The 19,026-nt window shown below is 40.6% G+C and overlaps 1 protein-coding gene across 1 annotated transcript in view; it reads right to left on the bottom strand.

The window, feature by feature from the left end:
* Positions 1-2,388: 2,388 nt before the first annotated feature.
* cdh2 (cadherin 2, type 1, N-cadherin (neuronal)) overlaps positions 2,389-19,026 on the bottom strand; it is a 48,998-nt gene continuing 32,360 nt past the window's right edge. Inside the window, exons 6-16 of the mRNA XM_079244128.1 lie at positions 18,227-18,371; positions 17,745-17,917; positions 16,598-16,735; positions 15,929-16,114; positions 15,147-15,400; positions 14,293-14,435; positions 12,917-13,150; positions 11,909-12,142; positions 11,482-11,621; positions 6,251-6,415; positions 2,389-3,668 (exon numbers count right to left, since the gene is read on the bottom strand). Coding sequence (XP_079100254.1) covers positions 3,462-3,668; positions 6,251-6,415; positions 11,482-11,621; positions 11,909-12,142; positions 12,917-13,150; positions 14,293-14,435; positions 15,147-15,400; positions 15,929-16,114; positions 16,598-16,735; positions 17,745-17,917; positions 18,227-18,371 — 2,019 coding nt within the window. The 3' untranslated portion in view covers positions 2,389-3,461. The remainder of the gene's footprint in view (positions 3,669-6,250; positions 6,416-11,481; positions 11,622-11,908; positions 12,143-12,916; positions 13,151-14,292; positions 14,436-15,146; positions 15,401-15,928; positions 16,115-16,597; positions 16,736-17,744; positions 17,918-18,226; positions 18,372-19,026) is intronic.

The raw sequence follows: 19,026 nt of genomic DNA, 5'->3' as shown, positions 1-19,026 counted from the left end.
CGCATTTTCATCGCAGCATTACAGTCTCTAACAATACATGTCTATAAATGGTGGGGAGATGTATGTTTTTGGGGTGGATATTGAAGGAGCTGTGCAGCAACCGCCTTTATGTCCTGGGCTGTCTTAGATTGCTTCGTGTACCTTCAGGGATAATCCATGTTGTGAAATTGAAGTAGGGTGCTGGAATATCAATCCTCCCACCCCCAGTAAGGGTATTAAAAAAAAAAATTAAAAAAAAAGGAAAGGAAAAAGAAAAAAGGTTGATTTGGACCCGTTGGTCCAATCTGAACATCATGATGACAATACAACACAGTGGGAGATCTGCAGACAGGTTATAGAGGAAGTAGCTTTAACTGCACAATATTTTGATGAAGCATGATGTTGCAAACTTTTTGTGCTGCTCTGAAGTTAGACGAGCCATTTGAGTACAAGGCAAATAATAACATGGAACAGGATCACAGAGCATACCTCCTTCCTATAGGCTCTCATTTTTAGAGTTTACAAATTGAAATGTGTTTAATTCTTATAAAGGCTAACATATAATCTAGAGTCCTAAACGTAAGGTATCTAATCTCTACATTCCCATCTGATTCTGGAAAAACCACCTCAAAGCAAACAAGTACAAAGATTTCTATCTATTCCTTCCCAGACCCAAATCTGCAAGAAGTAGGTCCTGCTTTGATGAACACGTTGGACATTCATGAGCAGCGAAAGGAATTTGATGAAGCCCCTTTCAAGACGTTGAGTCACCAACATCTGCGCCTGCTCAAGATCAAAGCAAAGAAAGTAGTTAGTCAAAGGGTAACCCTGCTTTTAGGACAGCAGAAAAGAAAAGGAAAGACATGAAATCCAGCAGTTTGGTGTTAAAAAAAACAACAAAAAAAAAACCCTCAAAGTGGAAGGAAGTGATTTGGCTAGGCAAAATCTGATTCAGCCGCAGTTGAAACAACACCTCCAGGTCTGACGGTTTGTTGTTTAACATTAAATCTGGCTCAGCACTGTAACAATCCATGTTGCTCCTGGCAAACAGAGTGAAGAGCTATGCATACTCCGAGATAAAAGCTGCACACTAGACAAGGTCATTTGAAAACAAGACCGCGGAAGTGACTCCTTGGATCACAAAGCAGCACGGACTGCATAAGAACTACGACTGTTCTTACAAGGCGCGGGATGAGAAAGTGATTAGCAAACAGCGGCTACAATGATTGCCCAAGCTGAAAAACAAAAGGCAGGCACGGTTCAGTGGTTAATCTCAAATGGAAATTCATTATGTTCTGTGTGAAAACTACGAAACCAAACTTGCTCCCGTTTAATTTGGTTGAATTAATAACCCATGTCCACATCTATTCATCTGGGTAAATGATGGCTCTGTGAATCTAACACAAGAGAGGCGGGAAGGGAAAGGAGAGGCAGGTGAAAGCTGAGCGGGTGATGCTCATCAACCATCGATGGGATCCTCTGACAGTTGAACAGATAGCGACTGCTGTTTCTGCCACCACATACAACACACTCGCAGTCATTCTTGTTTTCCTCCTGCCAAATATCCCCGCAGAGGAGATACAGAGTCCCTTAAGAGGCCCCCGTTAGGAGTTTTCTCGTCTTCAGGTCAAGCCCAATCTTAGTGTACAGTACTCTACAGAACAAATCCCCGACAGCAAACAGGTGCAGGATGGATTCAGCTTCTCAATAAGCTTTTGCCCTTGACTTGGCTTTGAGACGCTGAAAATGTTGCAGACTGAGTTTAGGTTCATTTTTTCCAACTCCTAAGGCACAGACCTTACCTAGATACTTACACGGGCTTTGGGCTTTTATTTTTGTGCAATCTTTGAAAACAAATAAGGGTATAAATAAATCATTTGCTCTTCCTTGTGGTAAAATATGTCATACTGAAATAAGTCTTTATGCATCAAGACTTTTTTTTTATTTGAGATAAAAGAAACAGTCTGTTATGTGATCAACCCTCTGCAGAAATTCTGGATAAAAAGAAATAAAGAAGCGAGGGGGTGTTAGCTCCAAAATTAGCATTTTTATTTCGATTGTTGGCGTCAGAGATGTATTTGTGATCCAGTACACATCCACAAGGCTTATGTCCGAAATCTTTTCCAGTCCTAAAGCTGATTTAGTAATTAGTGTGTGTCATCCCACCCCATTCCTCACACACACACACACACACACCCACCATTTTTTGGTATAAATTCAACATTTGTGCTGACAAGATCACTACTTCTCCATTTATTTTTTAATCAACATGTTTTTATTCATTTTTTTTTATACAAAAAACTCTTTAACTTCTACACATGTAATGTCACCCAGATTTTTATTTTCTTTTTCACTTTGTAAATAAATTTGGAAAAGAACATCATTATCATTTTTTTTGTTGTTGTTTTTGTTGTCATGAAAAGATAAAAACATGCAAAAAACTTGAATTTGTAGTCCAAATTATACATTTACAAGTTTGGAACTTTTTGCACTTCTTCATAATACTACATCAAAAAGAAAAAAGAAAGAAAAAAACATTATGTACACACATCTTTTTACAGTGAAGTAAAACTTGAAAAATATCAGATGGTGACTAAGGCAAATGAAGTGTACATAGATTAGACCAAAACTGCTTTTTGTTGGTTTTTTTCTGTAAAATACTACATCACTTCAAAAAAAAAAACAAAAAAAAAAAAAAAAAAGGAAAAAGAAAAATATAAGAAAACAAATCTGCTACAAAAGTATGATTCATAACTCCCTTTATTTGCAACCAGCTGCATAATTTTAATGTTTTAGTGAGAAAGTCTAAAAGTCTAGCATACTGTACAGTGCTGCTCTCTACTGTTATTCTTCCCAAACAAGCCGACAGATGTTCCTTCATTTCTTCGTCTTTGTGATTTATTTAAATAATCTTCAACAAACAGGAGCATTGTGTAACCAAAACGAGAAAAAAATGAAAAAAAAAGCATGTAGCATACCAAAGTGTAACATACTTTGTTTGAAATCACTCCAAAAGTCAGTACCATTAAAGCCTTGAACATAAAACTAATCATTTAGATCCAAAAAAATGTACAAAAAGGCACATTATATCCCAGTGCTTCTGTACTGTGAAATTCAAGTGTAACTGAGCGCATTCAATACCGACAATCTGAGTGGGAACCGCCCACTGGTGTTCCTCCCACATCCTCTCCATAACTGGACCACAGCCTATGCTTAAGCTTTCAACAAGCATATGTATGCGTAGACTACAACGATAAGCCTAGGTTGGTTGTTTCTGAAAAAAATTCTGAATCAATGTTTTGTTTTTTGTTTTTTTGTTTTTTTTTAATGTATCTTTTCAGTCACAGTTCTATCATTCTCTCGGGGAATATCAGAAGCTGTCCGTGTCCTTCAACAGGAAAACTTTTCTCTTTTTTTTTTTTTTTTTCATTTATCTATTCGCTTTTCGCATCTTTTTACCATTCAAGGTGAGGCTGTTTGTCCTAGTCGTCACATCCGCCGTACATGTCTGCCAGTTTTCTAAAGCGCGGGCCCCAGTCGTTGAGATAATCGTAGTCCTGGTCGCCCCCGCTGCTGGATGAGTTGAGTGAGCTCAGGGAGCCGGCCGTGGAGCCGCTGCCCTCGTAATCGAACACTAGCAGGGAGTCGTAGGGGGGAGCAGTGGGGTCGTTGTCTGCTGCCTTCAGCCCCTGTGCACAAGGAAATAAAAATCACGGTTAGATGAAAGGATTAAAGCACGTGTGCTCTGCACACCAGAACCACCAGTCTCCTTCACACAAACAGGCTAATCTATCCTAAACCCTGTCAGTGGGTCTCTCTCCACTTGTTCAGAAAATCTCATTCTTGTCCAGATTAATCAGGCTTTAATGTTCCTGCAAGTTCCCTCTGTGTTTCAGCTGGAATCCTCCTGATGTTTCTAGGATGTTGGATTATCTGCTGCTTGATCGAAAGCCAAGACAGAGCATGACTGGCAGCGTCTCCTCCTCCCCCGCTGACCCTGTGACTGAGCCCATGCCTCGCCTTTCACAGACAGTGGGACTCTGATACTTTATCTGTCATCGCGCTCGAAATACCTTTAATATTTCATATCTACCCAACTGCCATGTAAACCGTAGACGTAAGCATTGAACTCGGTCGAGGCCGTGTGCATGTTTGTGTCATCTTGAGGCTCGTTCTACTGGTGGGGGTGTTTATAGATTGCACTTGATTGTACTTGACATTCCCAGAAATCCTCATAGCATCAAGAGAGGTCCTTATGGATTGTTATTGATTTCCAGCCTCATTCCCTAACAGGACTTGGGAGACTTGATGGATTGCTAATCTAGGAGTTGAGTTGTGCTTTGGATCTGAGATGTGCTTTGGCCACAAACCACTTCTGGATCCGGGCCTGGTTGCTGCCTCTTCTCGCTACGACTGAGAACACCCAACAAATAATAAATGAATTAAAGGAAGTGGAGCAACACAACACAGAGAGCTGAGACCTCAGCTCATCCGGAATTTGTCAAAGATTTATAGTTTCCTCTGTGCTGCCCACTGTAGTGCTGAAATGCTCTCAAATGAAAAGATGGATTGAATTAAAATGCCTGGGCACTTAGCCATTATTTTCCACTTGTTAGCTTTCGTTTAGTATTTGCTCAGGGCTGCGCTGCTGATAATTTTGTGGGAAATATGACAGATGGATCGTTTATTGCAATTACAACCATATTAGCTCTGCTGGTAAGAGGCCCCTCTGTATACAACCAAAACCCCACTCGCTCTTTCATAAGGCTAGTCAATCACAAAACCCGGCCTTATTTCATTACCACTGGTTTATCCAGTGTGGTGGAAACTAACACGAAACTTAAATGGGGAAATGACGTACTGGTCTCTCTTTCTGGAGTCTCTGCACCATACACACAAAGAGATCTGTAACCAACCCCACCGCTATCTCTAATCAGAGAAAGCTCTGAAAGGAGCCACAGTCTAAAACAATGAATGAAATCACAGTTTCTTTTGTCTCTTGTGCTACTGTGCCCACCTGTGAACAACAGAGGTTGTGTCACGTTGGAGCTAATGTGTTTAACGTTACCCCCCTCTGTGAGACCAGACCAGGAGGTGACTAATGGGCCTTTGTTTGTCCGGCTGAGGGGTTAAAGTCCTTGTGCTAAACCTACGCCTGTTTCTTTTTTTCTTTTTTTTTTTCCCCCCTCTAATTTAATTAGAGCCCCAAGCTCTGGGGGAATGTGCACAATTCAGGATGGAGATGAGACATGCTCCCCTCCCCCCAACCCCCCTCTATCACCCCACTCTTCTGGCAGCGAGCCCTATCAGTTAGGTCAGAATCCAGCTCAATGTGTCTGCTGGAGCTACCGTTACTGAGCTTTAGCAGTGGTCCAAAATAAGACTACAAACAGCTCCGGACCCTTCTGGTTCCGGTGCGGGTTTTTTGGGTCAGGGTGTTTGGAAACCCTCAAAAGGTCTTGTGAGCATATTAAAAAAAAGAGATTTAAAAACAAGCCAGAGGAGGGATGGTGCACGCTGTCAAACCGCAAAATATTCAATTTCTCCATGTATCAGCTGTTAGGACGAGCGAATTAGGTGTATTCATGAGTTACGGTAAGAGAAAATGAATGGCGCCCTGGTAAAGAGATCGGGGAGATAGATGGAAGAGCAGCAGCGCTGAAAGAGCAAGCTCTAATCTAAAAACATGGGCGCCATCCAAAAACTTGGAGCGAACTCCATTTGTAATGCTGTGAAACTCTTGTCTGTTGGAGCTTGTGAAAAATATATGACTGCGCTTTTCATTTTACATTCTCCCTTCATGCTGGAGTCAATGATGGCCCCAGGCAAACGAGGCCACTCCGAGCAGCGCATGCTGATAGAAAGCCAGTGTACTGTTTCTCTCATCTCCCATTTCTATGCTGACACATCTCTATCTCCACTTTGGCAGAAAGTGAGGAGGAAAACAATTATATCCAAGTGAGTTAGCATCATGCACGTTTTGGATTTCACACAAGTCAGAGAAGCTATATGTTAAATTAGAAAAGTTTCTTAGTCTCTGCTGGGAGAAGATGAAAACAATTCTGATAACTGATTGAATTTAAAGTATCTTTTTCCCGCAATAAGGCAGTCAACACTCCTCGATGCTCAGTCATTTGAGCCAAATAGTTTATGTAGATAGAAATTTATTATGAGAAAGCCATTCAACTTGAAAATGAAATTCAAGCTTTCCGACTACATTGGTTTTGTTCCCCCCCCCCCCACACAGTCTGACTGTTGTCAGGCTAAATACCTCGTTGATGAAATCTCCGATGTCTCCAGGGTGGGGTGCTGCTGACCTCATGGGATACTGCGGCTCGGGATGGAGGGGTCGCTCGTCTAGACGACGGATTCCCACTGGCTTGATGGCATCGGGCTCTATCGTGTCTGGCTGTTGGAGCTGACTCAGGTCGTAATCCTGGGGAACACGGAGACAGATGGGACTTAGCAGAGCAGCGTGACAAGACCCCAAACTGAGTGTGATTATTTAAATAGGTAAACACATCCTGTGCTGTAAAGAGGCAGAAGTAGTTCAACTCAGGGAAGGGACGATTTTCAAGTTTAAACATAGTGAGGAGGGTTATAGGAACTCGAGGTAAACTTTAATCTTCTTGCCTGTGAAGCACAAGCCCAGGGACAACTTCACACAACCAAGGAATGAGAACGGAGAGTCTAAGCTGAGGACCACAATGTTGGCTGTAAAGTGTCTGTACTTGTGCTGTGTGCAGCAGGAAGGATGTGCAGGCAACTGTTTTGCTCTAATCAATGCCCAGACACGGGATGGTGGATATACATAAGCCATCGCTAATCCTATTAACATTACCAAGGCAACCTGAATGGCTTGCAGTTTGTGCAAAGTCATGGGCAGGGAAAGAAAGGGAGAAAGAGTGAGGAGAGAAAAAAAAAAGGTGGAGTTAGGATGAGTTGCAGTAAAGAGCAGAACAGCTGAAGTGAATGACTGGATGCTATCAGGGTGTCGGCAGATATGATAGAGATAATAACATTTAAAAATCAGACTGTGTGTCTAATAAGCGTGCATGATGGATTGTCTCTCTTTAAGAGATTTTCTGTAATCCATCCATCTCTAATATCCCACTTCAAAATTGTCTTTGCTCCGTTGCATGTGCACCTTCACACTTTAACACTCAGAGGAAATACAAGAAAAAAAGATGCTAAGATGCAAAAATAAACATCAGAATGCGTGAAAAGCCTGGGATAATGCTGAAACAACCCAAACTAAATACAGATATACTTGTTATTTATGTCATGTCATATGCTCAGTAACAACTTGGTGAAGCTGGCTGCAGAAAATGATGCCACAATAATGACGAAATTGGCGGATCACAGTTATCTGGGTAGTATAAAACCAGAACACATAAGCACTGGGTTGATCTCAGTTTGTGGCATAAGATCAGCTGGATGTAACTAACAAAAGTTTCATTTTCCATCAACATAGCCAGTTTGTGTGCACATATTATCATCATCTAATTAGATCTGTTTCTTCTGATATAATTATTTTCATTTTACATAACCTCAGAAGAGAATTAATGCCATCAGCCGTTTATCTCGGTGTGTTAGCTGTTAATATTCTGCAGCAGCATTAGTAAGAGGATTTATTGGAAATTGGAACATGCATTTAGTTCCAAAATACAACAGCTGGTTGCATTTTATAAATTTTATATATATATATATATATATATATATATATATATATATATATATATATATATATATATATATATATATATATATATATATGTGTGTGTGTGTGTGTGTGTGTGTGTGTGTGTGTGTGTATAGAGAGAGAGAGAGAGAGAGAGAGAGAGAGACATATCAAATTATTTAGCTATTATTACAGTCTGTATTTGCACTACAGCAGTGCAGTAGTAAATAGAATATCTGGTAAAAATGATTCGTGTAGCATGTAAAATGAAAAGTACACTTTGAAACAGTGAGAAGATTAAACTAAGCAGAATAGTTTTAATGAAATGTCAGCACAAATACACTGGACTGGTGAAGCAGCAGCCCCCGAAGCTAACAAACAATCTGTTGTGAGAAAGTTGACCATCATGGGCTGTCAAGTTCATGACACTTTAACCGATGGTCAACTGAATAATTATAATTAGCAGTTTAATAGCTTTTTTCTTGTTGGTTTTATGTCTGTTTGTTTTAGATTAGCAGCGTTTGCTTCTTTCACTGCCACCCTTTGTATGAATATCTGATAACTGTCCTGTATGCGACTGGACTCTGAGGCCATGGTGGTTGACTGTGCAACTGAATACATGACATTAACAGCATCAGTTAAAGCTCCATTGATGTTCCAAATGTTTTACTTTGAACACAAGAACTGAAGCACCAGGAGATAAGCTGCTCTGTAATGAAACAGTTTCACAACAGAGGGCAAATTGTGGAAAATAACCTTAAACTCCTAGTGAAAATGGAACATTTCTGCTAGTTGAACTTAAATGTTTTTAATACAAAGAATATTTGAGTTTAGCAAAATGACTCTGGCTGGCTTTAACAATTGTGAGGAATTATTACAAGCTACAATCCTAATGCCAATTAAAAATGCCAAGATTAAATGGTCGCCTGACATGCAATATGAAGTTTAGAGGATCATTTTAGTTTACTTTAATTAGTTTGGACATCAATTATACTTGGCATAATACAACTCCGAAGTCAGATATTACAAATGGACAACATTGTGAAGAGGGAGAAAATACCAGAAGCAACTGGTTAACTTATCTGTTTCCCGATGGAAGAAGGAAAAAATGATTACATCCAGTTTACAGAGTGACATCATTCAGCTGTCACCAACATGCTAAGATATGAGCATGACATTTAAAACATATCCGCATTGGAGAAAAACTAACCATCAGTCTGATTCAAAACATCTTCAAGAAATAGTTTAAAAGGTTTGATAAAAATCTCTTTCCTTTTGCAGAGCATCAGATGAGAAGACTGCTGCATTGCCCGTGTGTGTCTGTGTCGTTAATAGATGGATCCAAAAGTTTGTTTCCTTATTATGGAGACTGTGTTCTTTGGTAAGCTGTTTCCTCTTTATTGCCAGGGTCAGACTAAGTTTACAGTACGGACATCGTTGCAAGACCAACATATCCTCCTCGTTTAGTTCTCAGTGAGGAGATCAAGAAGCAGATTTCCCTCTTTTTAAACTTTTCCAAATAAAAAACAAAAAAAAAGTTGGATGTAGTTTTAGTAATTATTTCCTTTGGGCCACTGTTCTGTTTTGTCTTTTTTTTATTTAGCAACCTAATTGTCAACAGTGCAAAAAGCAACCCCTGCCATGTAACAGCATGTTATAAGCCTCATTTGACATGATGAGTTGACCTCTTTATTTGCAGTGACAGAAATGTTTCCCCAACAGGTTTCATCTGTTTCACTTTCTGCATAGATTGAAAAAACAAATCAAAACCTTTTTCAAAGAATGCCTGCAGGGCCAGACTGTCAAAGGTAAATATGAATCGAATAATTTTGGGGCCATTTGAAGAAGCAGATGACACATCTCTGTGTTGCAGTGGGTTTTTTTCCTTTCATATAAAAAGGAGAATCTGTGCACATCCGCTTCTCAATTTACAGTTAGTCTGCATTATTTTTTTGTCATGTTCCAGGGGAGTGCGAGCTCATCAGCTGTCTCCTGATGAAATGAGGGTATCACAAACCGATACAAACCCAGGCAATGACAGCAGCGACTAAAATCATATACTCTAAAAGCACCCAATGGTCTGACACTTCAATTTCCTCCCCGGCGGGATATAAGGACAAGAGAGGTGGGCATCATAAAGACCACATCACCAGGAAAAAGTGGTCCATTTTTTCTTTTTTTTTTAAACAGACTCTTGCTCTGCATTCAATTTCACAGACAAGACCCGTTTTCTCCTGGCACTCTCCCCTCCTCTGTGTCGTTCAAAATGGAAGCTTGTTTTCCTTCAATAAATCGCTGCTACTGCTCGTTTGCCTTTCAGAGGTGTTTTCTATCATGCAACAGTTTGCTTTTCAACATGTTCTGGTCCACAGGTTTGTGGGTTTTATGTGCGAGGCTGGCGATGTTAACATACAAATGGGTGCTCTCCCTCCTGCCTAATCACTGGCAGATGTGTAATGGCTTTCCAGTCATATTGTTACCTTAGACAGGGCTTCATTATTGTGCCACAGCAGATGTCTATCTCCACATGACATCAGCTCACCAATTACACATCTCTGAGTTTAATTTGTGACTGTGCTGGGTCAGACTGGGGTCTCCTGCACATTTCTGTTAAGCCTAAACCACCAAAGCACTTCATCCAGCAGCAAGCAGATAGCCCATCCTGCATATTACTGCTTCTTTGTTTTTTTTTTTTTTTACAGAAATTATTCCATTCTGCTAACAAGGGGTTATTAGGACAATTGAATTCTGTGTGTGTCTGATCAGTGCATGTGGGTACATTATTGATGCATATGGCGCTGTATTTCTTTTGTCTGTGTGTGCATCACGGCCGTGAAGCAAGGAACAGTTCCAGCTGAAGAAACATGTCCAATATTCCCAGAACCAATTGGATCAAAATGCGTTTGCCTTATTGATTCTAGCTTTCTAAGCGTGGAGGGGAAAAAAAAGGCACAAACGTCAATTTCCAATAAAAATCTTACTCTTCATTGTGAATGAGTGAGAGTTATATCTCAAAGCAGCATTATAAGCAGGACACACACACCAGAAAGAAACATTGGAAATATATGTACCCTTGGGGAAAGAAAAAAAAATTGAACTGGCCTTCTTTGTCCTCATGTTGCTTCAGTCAAACTGCTTTCATGCTGCATAGATGTGACCTGAATAATCCTCTGCAACAAAGACCACACACTCGCCTTTTGTCACCTCTTCAAAAGACACTGTACTGCTTTGTGAAGTGTGTGGCAGAGTGTTCTTCCATCAAGAAATATAAAAATGTAACCTAAGAAATATATTTATAAAGCACTCACATCAACTGCATAACATAAAACACTGTTCAGAAAGTCCAGCTACAATTAAAAAAAAAAAAAAAAAAAGACATTTTACTGGTACTCTGTTATGGACACATTCCTGCCTGTATGGAAACAAACCAAATAGGTTTGATGTAATTGCTCTCTCACCTACGCCACTACAAAATATAAAGTCCTTGGTTTCAAATTGCAGTTACCGTTTGGTTTCTAGAAAAGTGTGTGCAAAAAATCAAGAAGAAATGTTTCCCTTATAAAACTCAGGATCAGGATTGTGCAGATTTGATCAGATTTGCTTCATCACTCCATGCTAAATAACCAACTGCGCCTTAACTGCCATCAGCTCACAAGCAAAAGTTTAGTCACGATCTGACTGGAGGTCAAAATAAAGTAAAGAGAAAAGACAAAGAAGCCACAGCCGCAGTCCTTCCTGATGCAGGGTCCCATTACTTTCTTGAAACAGTTTTAAGACTTCCACATATCCCCAGAACCACGTGTTCCACTCATGACTCTTACCTGATCCTCCTCTCCTCCACCTTCCTCATCATACTTGAGGATGTTGTCTCTTACATCATCCTCAGGATCGATGAGAAGCTGTTTGGCTTGACGCTCTTTATCACGCCGCTTCATCCACACCACAAACATCAGCACAAGAACTGATTGAGAGACGATGAGAGAGGGAGAGAGAAAGAGAGAGAGTGTGAGAGAAAGATCTTGTATTGCAAAAGTCATTAAAAAAATTAATAAAATAAAAAAAGAATAACTTGCAGATTTTCATTGAAATGTAATCCGATCCGATGTTTTAGAGCTTGGATGTAGGCCTGATCATGGTTATCTTTGGTAATCCTACAGTAATCTAGTGATATCTCGGATAGCTGTCTTTATAATCCCTATGTGCGCTCGTGCGATGTGCTGTTTGAGAGATATGCATGGAGACACTCACTGAGGAGGATGATGATGCAGAGGAGAATGGATATGATGGCGCCCGTGCCCAGACCAGCAGCCATGATGTGCTGCTGGTCAGTGCAGTCTCCATTAATGTCACACTGGCACACTTTGATTCTCAGGTAGGAGGTGTTGGACATGGGCAGGTTGCCGGAGTCGGTGATTATGATGGGGATCTCATAGATTCCACTTTCAAGGAAGCCAATCCCAAGGCTCACCTGAGCATAGTCACCTGAAAAATGAGGAGAGACAGTTAGTGACCTGTCAGAAGAAATGAACAGTATTTTAATGAGGGTGATTCTAGACATGAAACAACTGTTTTATATAAAACATGTTTCTCTTGCTAAGAAGTTTTTCACAGGGGATTAAATCTAAGATCTCTGAAAAGCCCCTTGTATAGACGGTGTTCACAGAGTGATTACACTCCTATTATCGCAAATATGCAGCAGAAATTCCTACCTGGAAGTTGCATCAGTACATCTGATCCAAAACATGGTCAGGATTTGGATTTGGAGCTTTAAAATCTTCTGAATACCTTTTGATAATGCTGCTTAGGCTAAATTCCCAGTTGCGATAATCCAAACGCCATTATCCTATTAAGGTTTATTCACTGCGCTTCAACCCACTATCTAATAACAGACAACAAATGACTTCTACCAATCTCATGTTTTTTTCCCCCATAAATTAGCATAAACAATTTATGACTGCTTAGTAAGATTAATAGATTACCGTGATGTCTGTTTCAGCTCTAAAATTTAAAAAGTGTACTCCTAATTTTTATCATAGTGAAAGACAGAAACCTCTCTTTTTCCACTGCAGGGTAACAAACTTAAACTTGAGCAAGCAAAGGCCAAAAAGCTGAATCATCACCCCTGACATTTCATTCCTGCAACTGCAATATGAAGATTAGCTTAATCTCATTAGTCCAGGGTTTTGATACAGGACAAATGGCCCTGTGTGAATCTGACTATGGTTTAATAATATTAAATTATGTTCTGTATCTCACCACTGAGTCTTGTTATGGTCCAGTTTCTCCGAACGTCAGAAGGCCTGTGGGCCAATTCAAAGGCGAAGGGCCCGGCATTCGGGTTCAGATCTCCGTCAAGTGCAGTGATGTTGATGGCGTTTGGCTCTGGCTTTTCACATATATTCGCCTCCTGAGGAGACACCTTGGGTGCATTGTCATTGATATCCAGCAGGTAGATCTGAAGAGTGCCTGTGCCACTTGCTGGTGGCACACCTGCATAGATCATAAAATCACACACACACACACACACACACACACACACACACACACACACACACACACACACACACACACACACACACACACACACACACACACACACACACACACACACACACACACACACACACACACACACACACACACACACACACACACACACACACAGTCAGAACATACATATTTATGAGAAAAAGGATTTCCAAAAATTTACATATGGAAAGAAATGTATGCTGCTGAAATGGCATCTTTCATTCTGCAATCATTATGCAGTCAGTGGAGAAAAGTAAAGTATGGAGTTTATTCTTTGGGTCTCTAAATAGCTATTTACTCGAGTGGGAGAAGTCCCATACAAACTGCATACTGATCTGTGCATCTAATCTCAGATGAGGGGCTAGACTGAAGGGTTAGGTATCAGAACATTCGTGGTGTGAGAGTCTGTTCCTGAAGAACGTCTTCCTGATGAAGGACACGGGCTGGGAATACTAAAGCAGACAAACAGAGCCCACAGTCGTTCCTCTCAGGCTCCTCTATGTATTCACTCAGCTAAGAGGCTTTTTTATCATTCAGGCCACGCTCAAAGGAGCTAGTCATCCAATCCTGACCCATTAATGCTGAGAAACCTCTTTATTGGTAGAGTTTTTAAGCCTATTGGCCTAAGCTCTGCCCCGTAGAACAGGGTAAACCTGAACAGAGGTAAATCCCGCCAGGGTAGGGAGAAGGTGAAAACATCCACATGCTAGCTGGTTCTGGGATTACTAGCACATTAACCTTCAACTAAGGTGGTCAGAAGTCCAGACACACCAAGTGCTAGGTACAGGGTTGTCCTTCATACTCGGGAGGATAAAGTTGTTGCTGTATATCAGGCTGATTCCTCTGTGGGTATCGTACATTCATAGGCTTAGGGGGGAACAAGTCCAAAAGCTGAAGCTATGTGTAAGATTAAGCTTTGAGAAAAAGGCTGAATGACAGTTATTTCATTAATCCTTTTTATTATTTTTCATTTTTGAAAGGGTCTACGGCAACAATAATGGCCTGAGAAGGTGCTTGTGTAAATGTCTGGCTAAAACATCTCAACCATACAACTAGTCCATCACAGAAGCTCAACGAGGTATTTGTGGCTGCTGCTTACATACCGCTGTCAGAGGCCAGGAATGTAGCGTTGTACATGCTGTTCCGCACATAGGGAGACTCCCGGTCCAAAATGGCAATTGTCGTGATCCGACCAGTGTTGGGGTCAATCCTAAGCCAGTTGGCTGGATCTGAGAGTTTGGAGTATCTGGTGCGTGAAAACAAAAACAAATATTTATTATTTCCTTGTCTAAAACGATCTGCTGCTCATCTCATTTATGCAAAGGAAAAGTTTACAAGGCTCAGTTTTGTTTGCTGCAGTAGAAAAATATTGGAAATACTTGTCACCATTTCCAGTTTGGCATGACTCGATGCTAAAGCGCTTTATTTGTTTATACAGAATAAATATTTCAGACATCATGCATTTTACATAATGATTCCCACTTTTGAGAGCATCCTCAGAGGGGACACCAAACAGCCGGCTTCTTATCAGTGTCTTAAATTTATTTGTAGGACAAACTGGAGATTTACAAAGCTAGATTTCTTTTTCTTACAGAATGTTTTCAACTAGATACACACTTCTAAATCCAAACAGTGACAATTGAAGGGATATAAGTATGTGAAATTGAAAAAATAACACAGGAAGTCAGGGATATCTGGACAGATACAAATGCAGATGCAAACTGTTATTTAACATCCAACTTAAACTATTGTTCCATTTTTCTCTCACATTTTACTCACAGTAAGTAAAGCACTGCTTTAATTAGCTTTGAATATGTGCTTTAATTCAAATAAGCAGCAGACATTTAAGGAAGCTACTTTTAAGACTGGTAATTCTTCCTGGTTTCCACATCTGTGCACTTGAGTCTTTTGAAGATCATGTGCAATAAAACCTGCTCCTTTTTCCTGTGAAACCCACCGGATGTTTTGCTGCATGAAGCGATCAGGATCCTGTGCGGTGAAGGTGGTCAGAATCGACTCGGGCATCATCCCTTCCTCCAGTTTAATGAGTTTGGGGTTGGGCTCAAAGTAGGGACTCTCATTGACATCGATCACTCTGATGGAGACGGTGGCAGTGGACTGTCTTGGAGAGTGGATGCCTCTGGCCAGGGGAACCTCATTCCTCGCTTCCACTGTCAGCACATATGTTCGACTGATTTCATAGTCAATGGGCTGGAAAGCAATTAGAGTATACATAGTGACTTGCACATAAAAATGCAAAAGGGCAAAGAATAACCTAACATTTCTGTCTGTAAGGCTGATCAGAGACCAGATCAAACAATGAAAAATAATTATTACATGTGTCTGAAAAACGAGAGCTGGTTGTAAACAGCAGGATGAGGTTTAAAAGCTAGGGGTGAACGGAAGAATCCAGAACCGGGGTTTTTGTTGAGCAGACATTTTTTCCATTCATTTCTCCTTGATTTAAATGGCCTGAATTTTTGTTAAAGAAAAGTTAGAAAAGTGTCTTTGTGTTAAACTACTACAAATCTGAATTTATACAAACCACAAGCAAATTTCAAACAGCTTTTAACCACAAAAATAGATCAGTCTTCGTAGAAAACGTGGAATAATCGTTGTGTTTTAATACTCCAGCGGATTTGTTTTTGTGTTTTCAAGCAGTTTCCATCATCATAAAATCAACTTAACAACTACCCGAGTTAAGCATGTGGATTAAGGGGTGGAGTGAACAAACCTTACCTTGACGACTGTTACCAGGCCCTCATTAGTGGTCGGATCAGTGGGCACTGAAAACCTGCCAGTGGGGTCGCCCCCGGTGATTTTGTAGACGGCATTCCATGCTGGCGTGTTGGGCTGGTCCTTGTCAGTCACCGTCAAGTTAGCCACAATAATATTCACGCGGTTCTCAGGCACCTCGCCGAAAAACTGTATGAATAAACCATGAACAAACAGAGCAACGAGCTGTTAGTGATACTGCAGTGGCAGCAGAAAAATACACCAAACCCAGCTTCACACAGCACAGCAAGACCAATCTTCGGTAAATAGACATCTGAGGTAAGTTATCGTGTCGTCATGGTCATCTCATTCCCTGTGCTCCCCTGATAGCACTACAGTAGCATTACAAATTTCAGTGATTCGTGAGCGCAGTAAGTGCCTCTTTCACTCAGGCAGACGTCCCCATAGTTGCATGTGTCAACATTTGAAGGGGATATAACACTTTACGCATGGCTGACGCCTCGTATATCTGAATGGCTTCAGAAATGCAGGGCAAGCAGAAATAGGTAAGCAAGCAGGACTGACGGTTGAGTGCATATATCCACACTAAGGTGAAATGGAGGTCCTTGCAGTGCCGTTGTTATACTATGACTACTGTGTGTTAGCATCTCAGATAAAAGGCTTGTATCTTACCGTCTCAGCAGTAAACTCGGGTGGATTGTCGTTAATATCAGTGACTCTGATGACAGCGGTGGCTGTGTTGGACAGGCCGTACATAGGGTTCCCCTCCATGTCTGTAGCCTGGATAATCAGTGTGTACTGAGGCACTTTCTAGCAGAAGGGGAAATAAGTGAGAACATTTAATGTCATCAGATGGTTAGTTCATAAAGATCATTCATTTTTAGAGGTTCATTGGTTTGTCATTGAATTTGCAAATGTCCCACAATGAAATCATAATATAAGTTAGAATAGTGCTGAATGTCTTCAAACAAAATGAAACCAGTCTGACCCTCATATTTATCATAGCAAACTGTGCTTTTCTTTTTTCATTGGGTAAAAATCAGGTTTCTTCCATATGGGTTTATTTAAGGCTCTGTGTGGATGCGGGAAAAGTGTATCTCTTCAATGAAGACTATGATGAAGCAGAAAAATGACTCTCTTCACATTAAAAAACGCTCAGGTGATAGACCAGTTGCTAGGTAATGAGAGTCGGGCAAATTACTTTCATGGTGGCAACTGGAGAACATAAAACGGTGGCCCCAGGGTGGAAGTGATTGAGAAGCCACCTCATCCAGATTGCCCTCACTAGAATTGAACCAATGAGCTCCAGCTGTATATATCATTTTATACTTTTTCCTCAAACAGCCATGCAATCCCAATTAAGGCAAAAGAGTGCAAACTCTTACAGCATGGGAAATGGAGTAAAAGAAGATACAAAAAGGGAGGGGCAGAGAAAGCGAGAATGGAGGAAGATAAACATTTAGCTGCTCACTGATGCACTACCTCCTTGTAAGACTAAATAAGTGTGAAACAGCCAAGTCCACTTCTACTTCTCATTTAGTTGGTAATAAGCAAAATTTACTTCGGCTCATTAGATGTCAGACAGTTTAAAAATTAGCAATGAAAGTCAAGCTGTTATCATAATTTAAAAAACCCACAGTCCATTTATGTAAACATGGAAAAAGACATGCTGTTCTGGTGCGAGAAGTAAATGCAGGAGGAGGAATGATCTAATGGATGGCCTTGCTAATGAAAGTCAGATAAACCACAGCGCACAAAAATGTGACCTTGAAGCAGACAAAAGATTAGGGAGGGCAGGGTGAGGGGGGGGGTTGCATACCTCTCTGTCCAGGCCTGCTGCCACTGTAATGATGCCTCCGGTTTTATTGTTAATAGTGAACATATTGGAAGTTGGACTCTCAGGATTCTGGGACAGGATCTTGTAACGCAGCATCCCGTTTGCTGTTTTGGGGTCATCTTTGTCGTTAGATGTTACGGTCATAACAAATGTTCCTTGATGACAGAAAAACAAAGAAAAGACAACACAGTCACCTCTCTTTTCATTCTTTTACCAGCAATCAAAGTGAATAAATTTGGTTATTATTGCATCACTGAACATTGCTGGATTTATAGCTTTGTAATCTAGTATTCTTCTTCTTGACCTTAAAAAAAAAAAAAAACCTAGGTTGCTTTATATCAGCAGACACAATGTTGACAGGAATGACATCAGCTCTCTTTGATCTGTCAACCTTAAGGCAACATGTGGAGTTGGAGGCATTGACTCCAGTGGGGGAAAAAAAAAAATCTCATGGAGTAGCTTACCTGGCTTGGAACCCTCTGGAACAGTGCCGTTCCAGATCTGGTGTGTGAACTCCGGTCTGTTGTCATTCATGTCGATCACATTGATCACAATATCAATAGGGTTTTCTACCTGGTTGCCGTTCAGGTCTACTGCATGAGCTCTCAGCTGGAGGAAAAACACAAACACATGTGGGCTGCAGAACTGTTCAAGCCAGGGTTTGTCTCAGCTGTGAAAACAATATATTGGGACAAACCACAAACCACTCATTCCCTGTCACCCATTACGTTTCTGTGATAATCAACCCCACAAGCTGCCACAAGCAATCTTTAACTTTGTAAGAAGAGAACTGAAAAGGCTCCTAAAAGGCTCTTTATTCAGACCAGCAGCGCTAAGGGAGGATTCTGTTTTAACAAAGAACACTTTTTTTTTCTCCCTTGCTATCTCAGCTAGAACATGCTGCAAGATAAATAATTATTAGATGTTGCAAGATACCTGCCACAGAGTGGGGAACAGAAAAATTCTGTATTTTTTTGTAAATGTCTCTTGTAACAGATACAATCTGGGGTGATTTACATCTCTTTATATTTATCAATGTCCAGGTTATCCAGTTTTCCCTTTTGTTTCACAAGAAAAAAGCTCCACTGCCTGCATTTCTTTACACATCAATTGCATTTTTTCCAGCCAACAGAATTTTGGTTCACTGATACAATTTCAGAACGATACCATCTACTCATACTCGTAAGATTAAATATCGCTGATCAAACACACCACGAAAGCTACAAATTATAAAGGAATTACACCATACTGTTGGTGCCTTATG

The sequence above is a fragment of the Telmatherina bonti genome (genome assembly GCF_933228915.1).
Source record: "Telmatherina bonti genome assembly, chromosome: 7".
NCBI lineage: Eukaryota > Metazoa > Chordata > Actinopteri > Atheriniformes > Telmatherinidae > Telmatherina > Telmatherina bonti.
The sequence above is the reverse complement of the archived record's forward strand: the minus strand, read 5'-3'. Positions and strand labels throughout refer to the sequence as shown.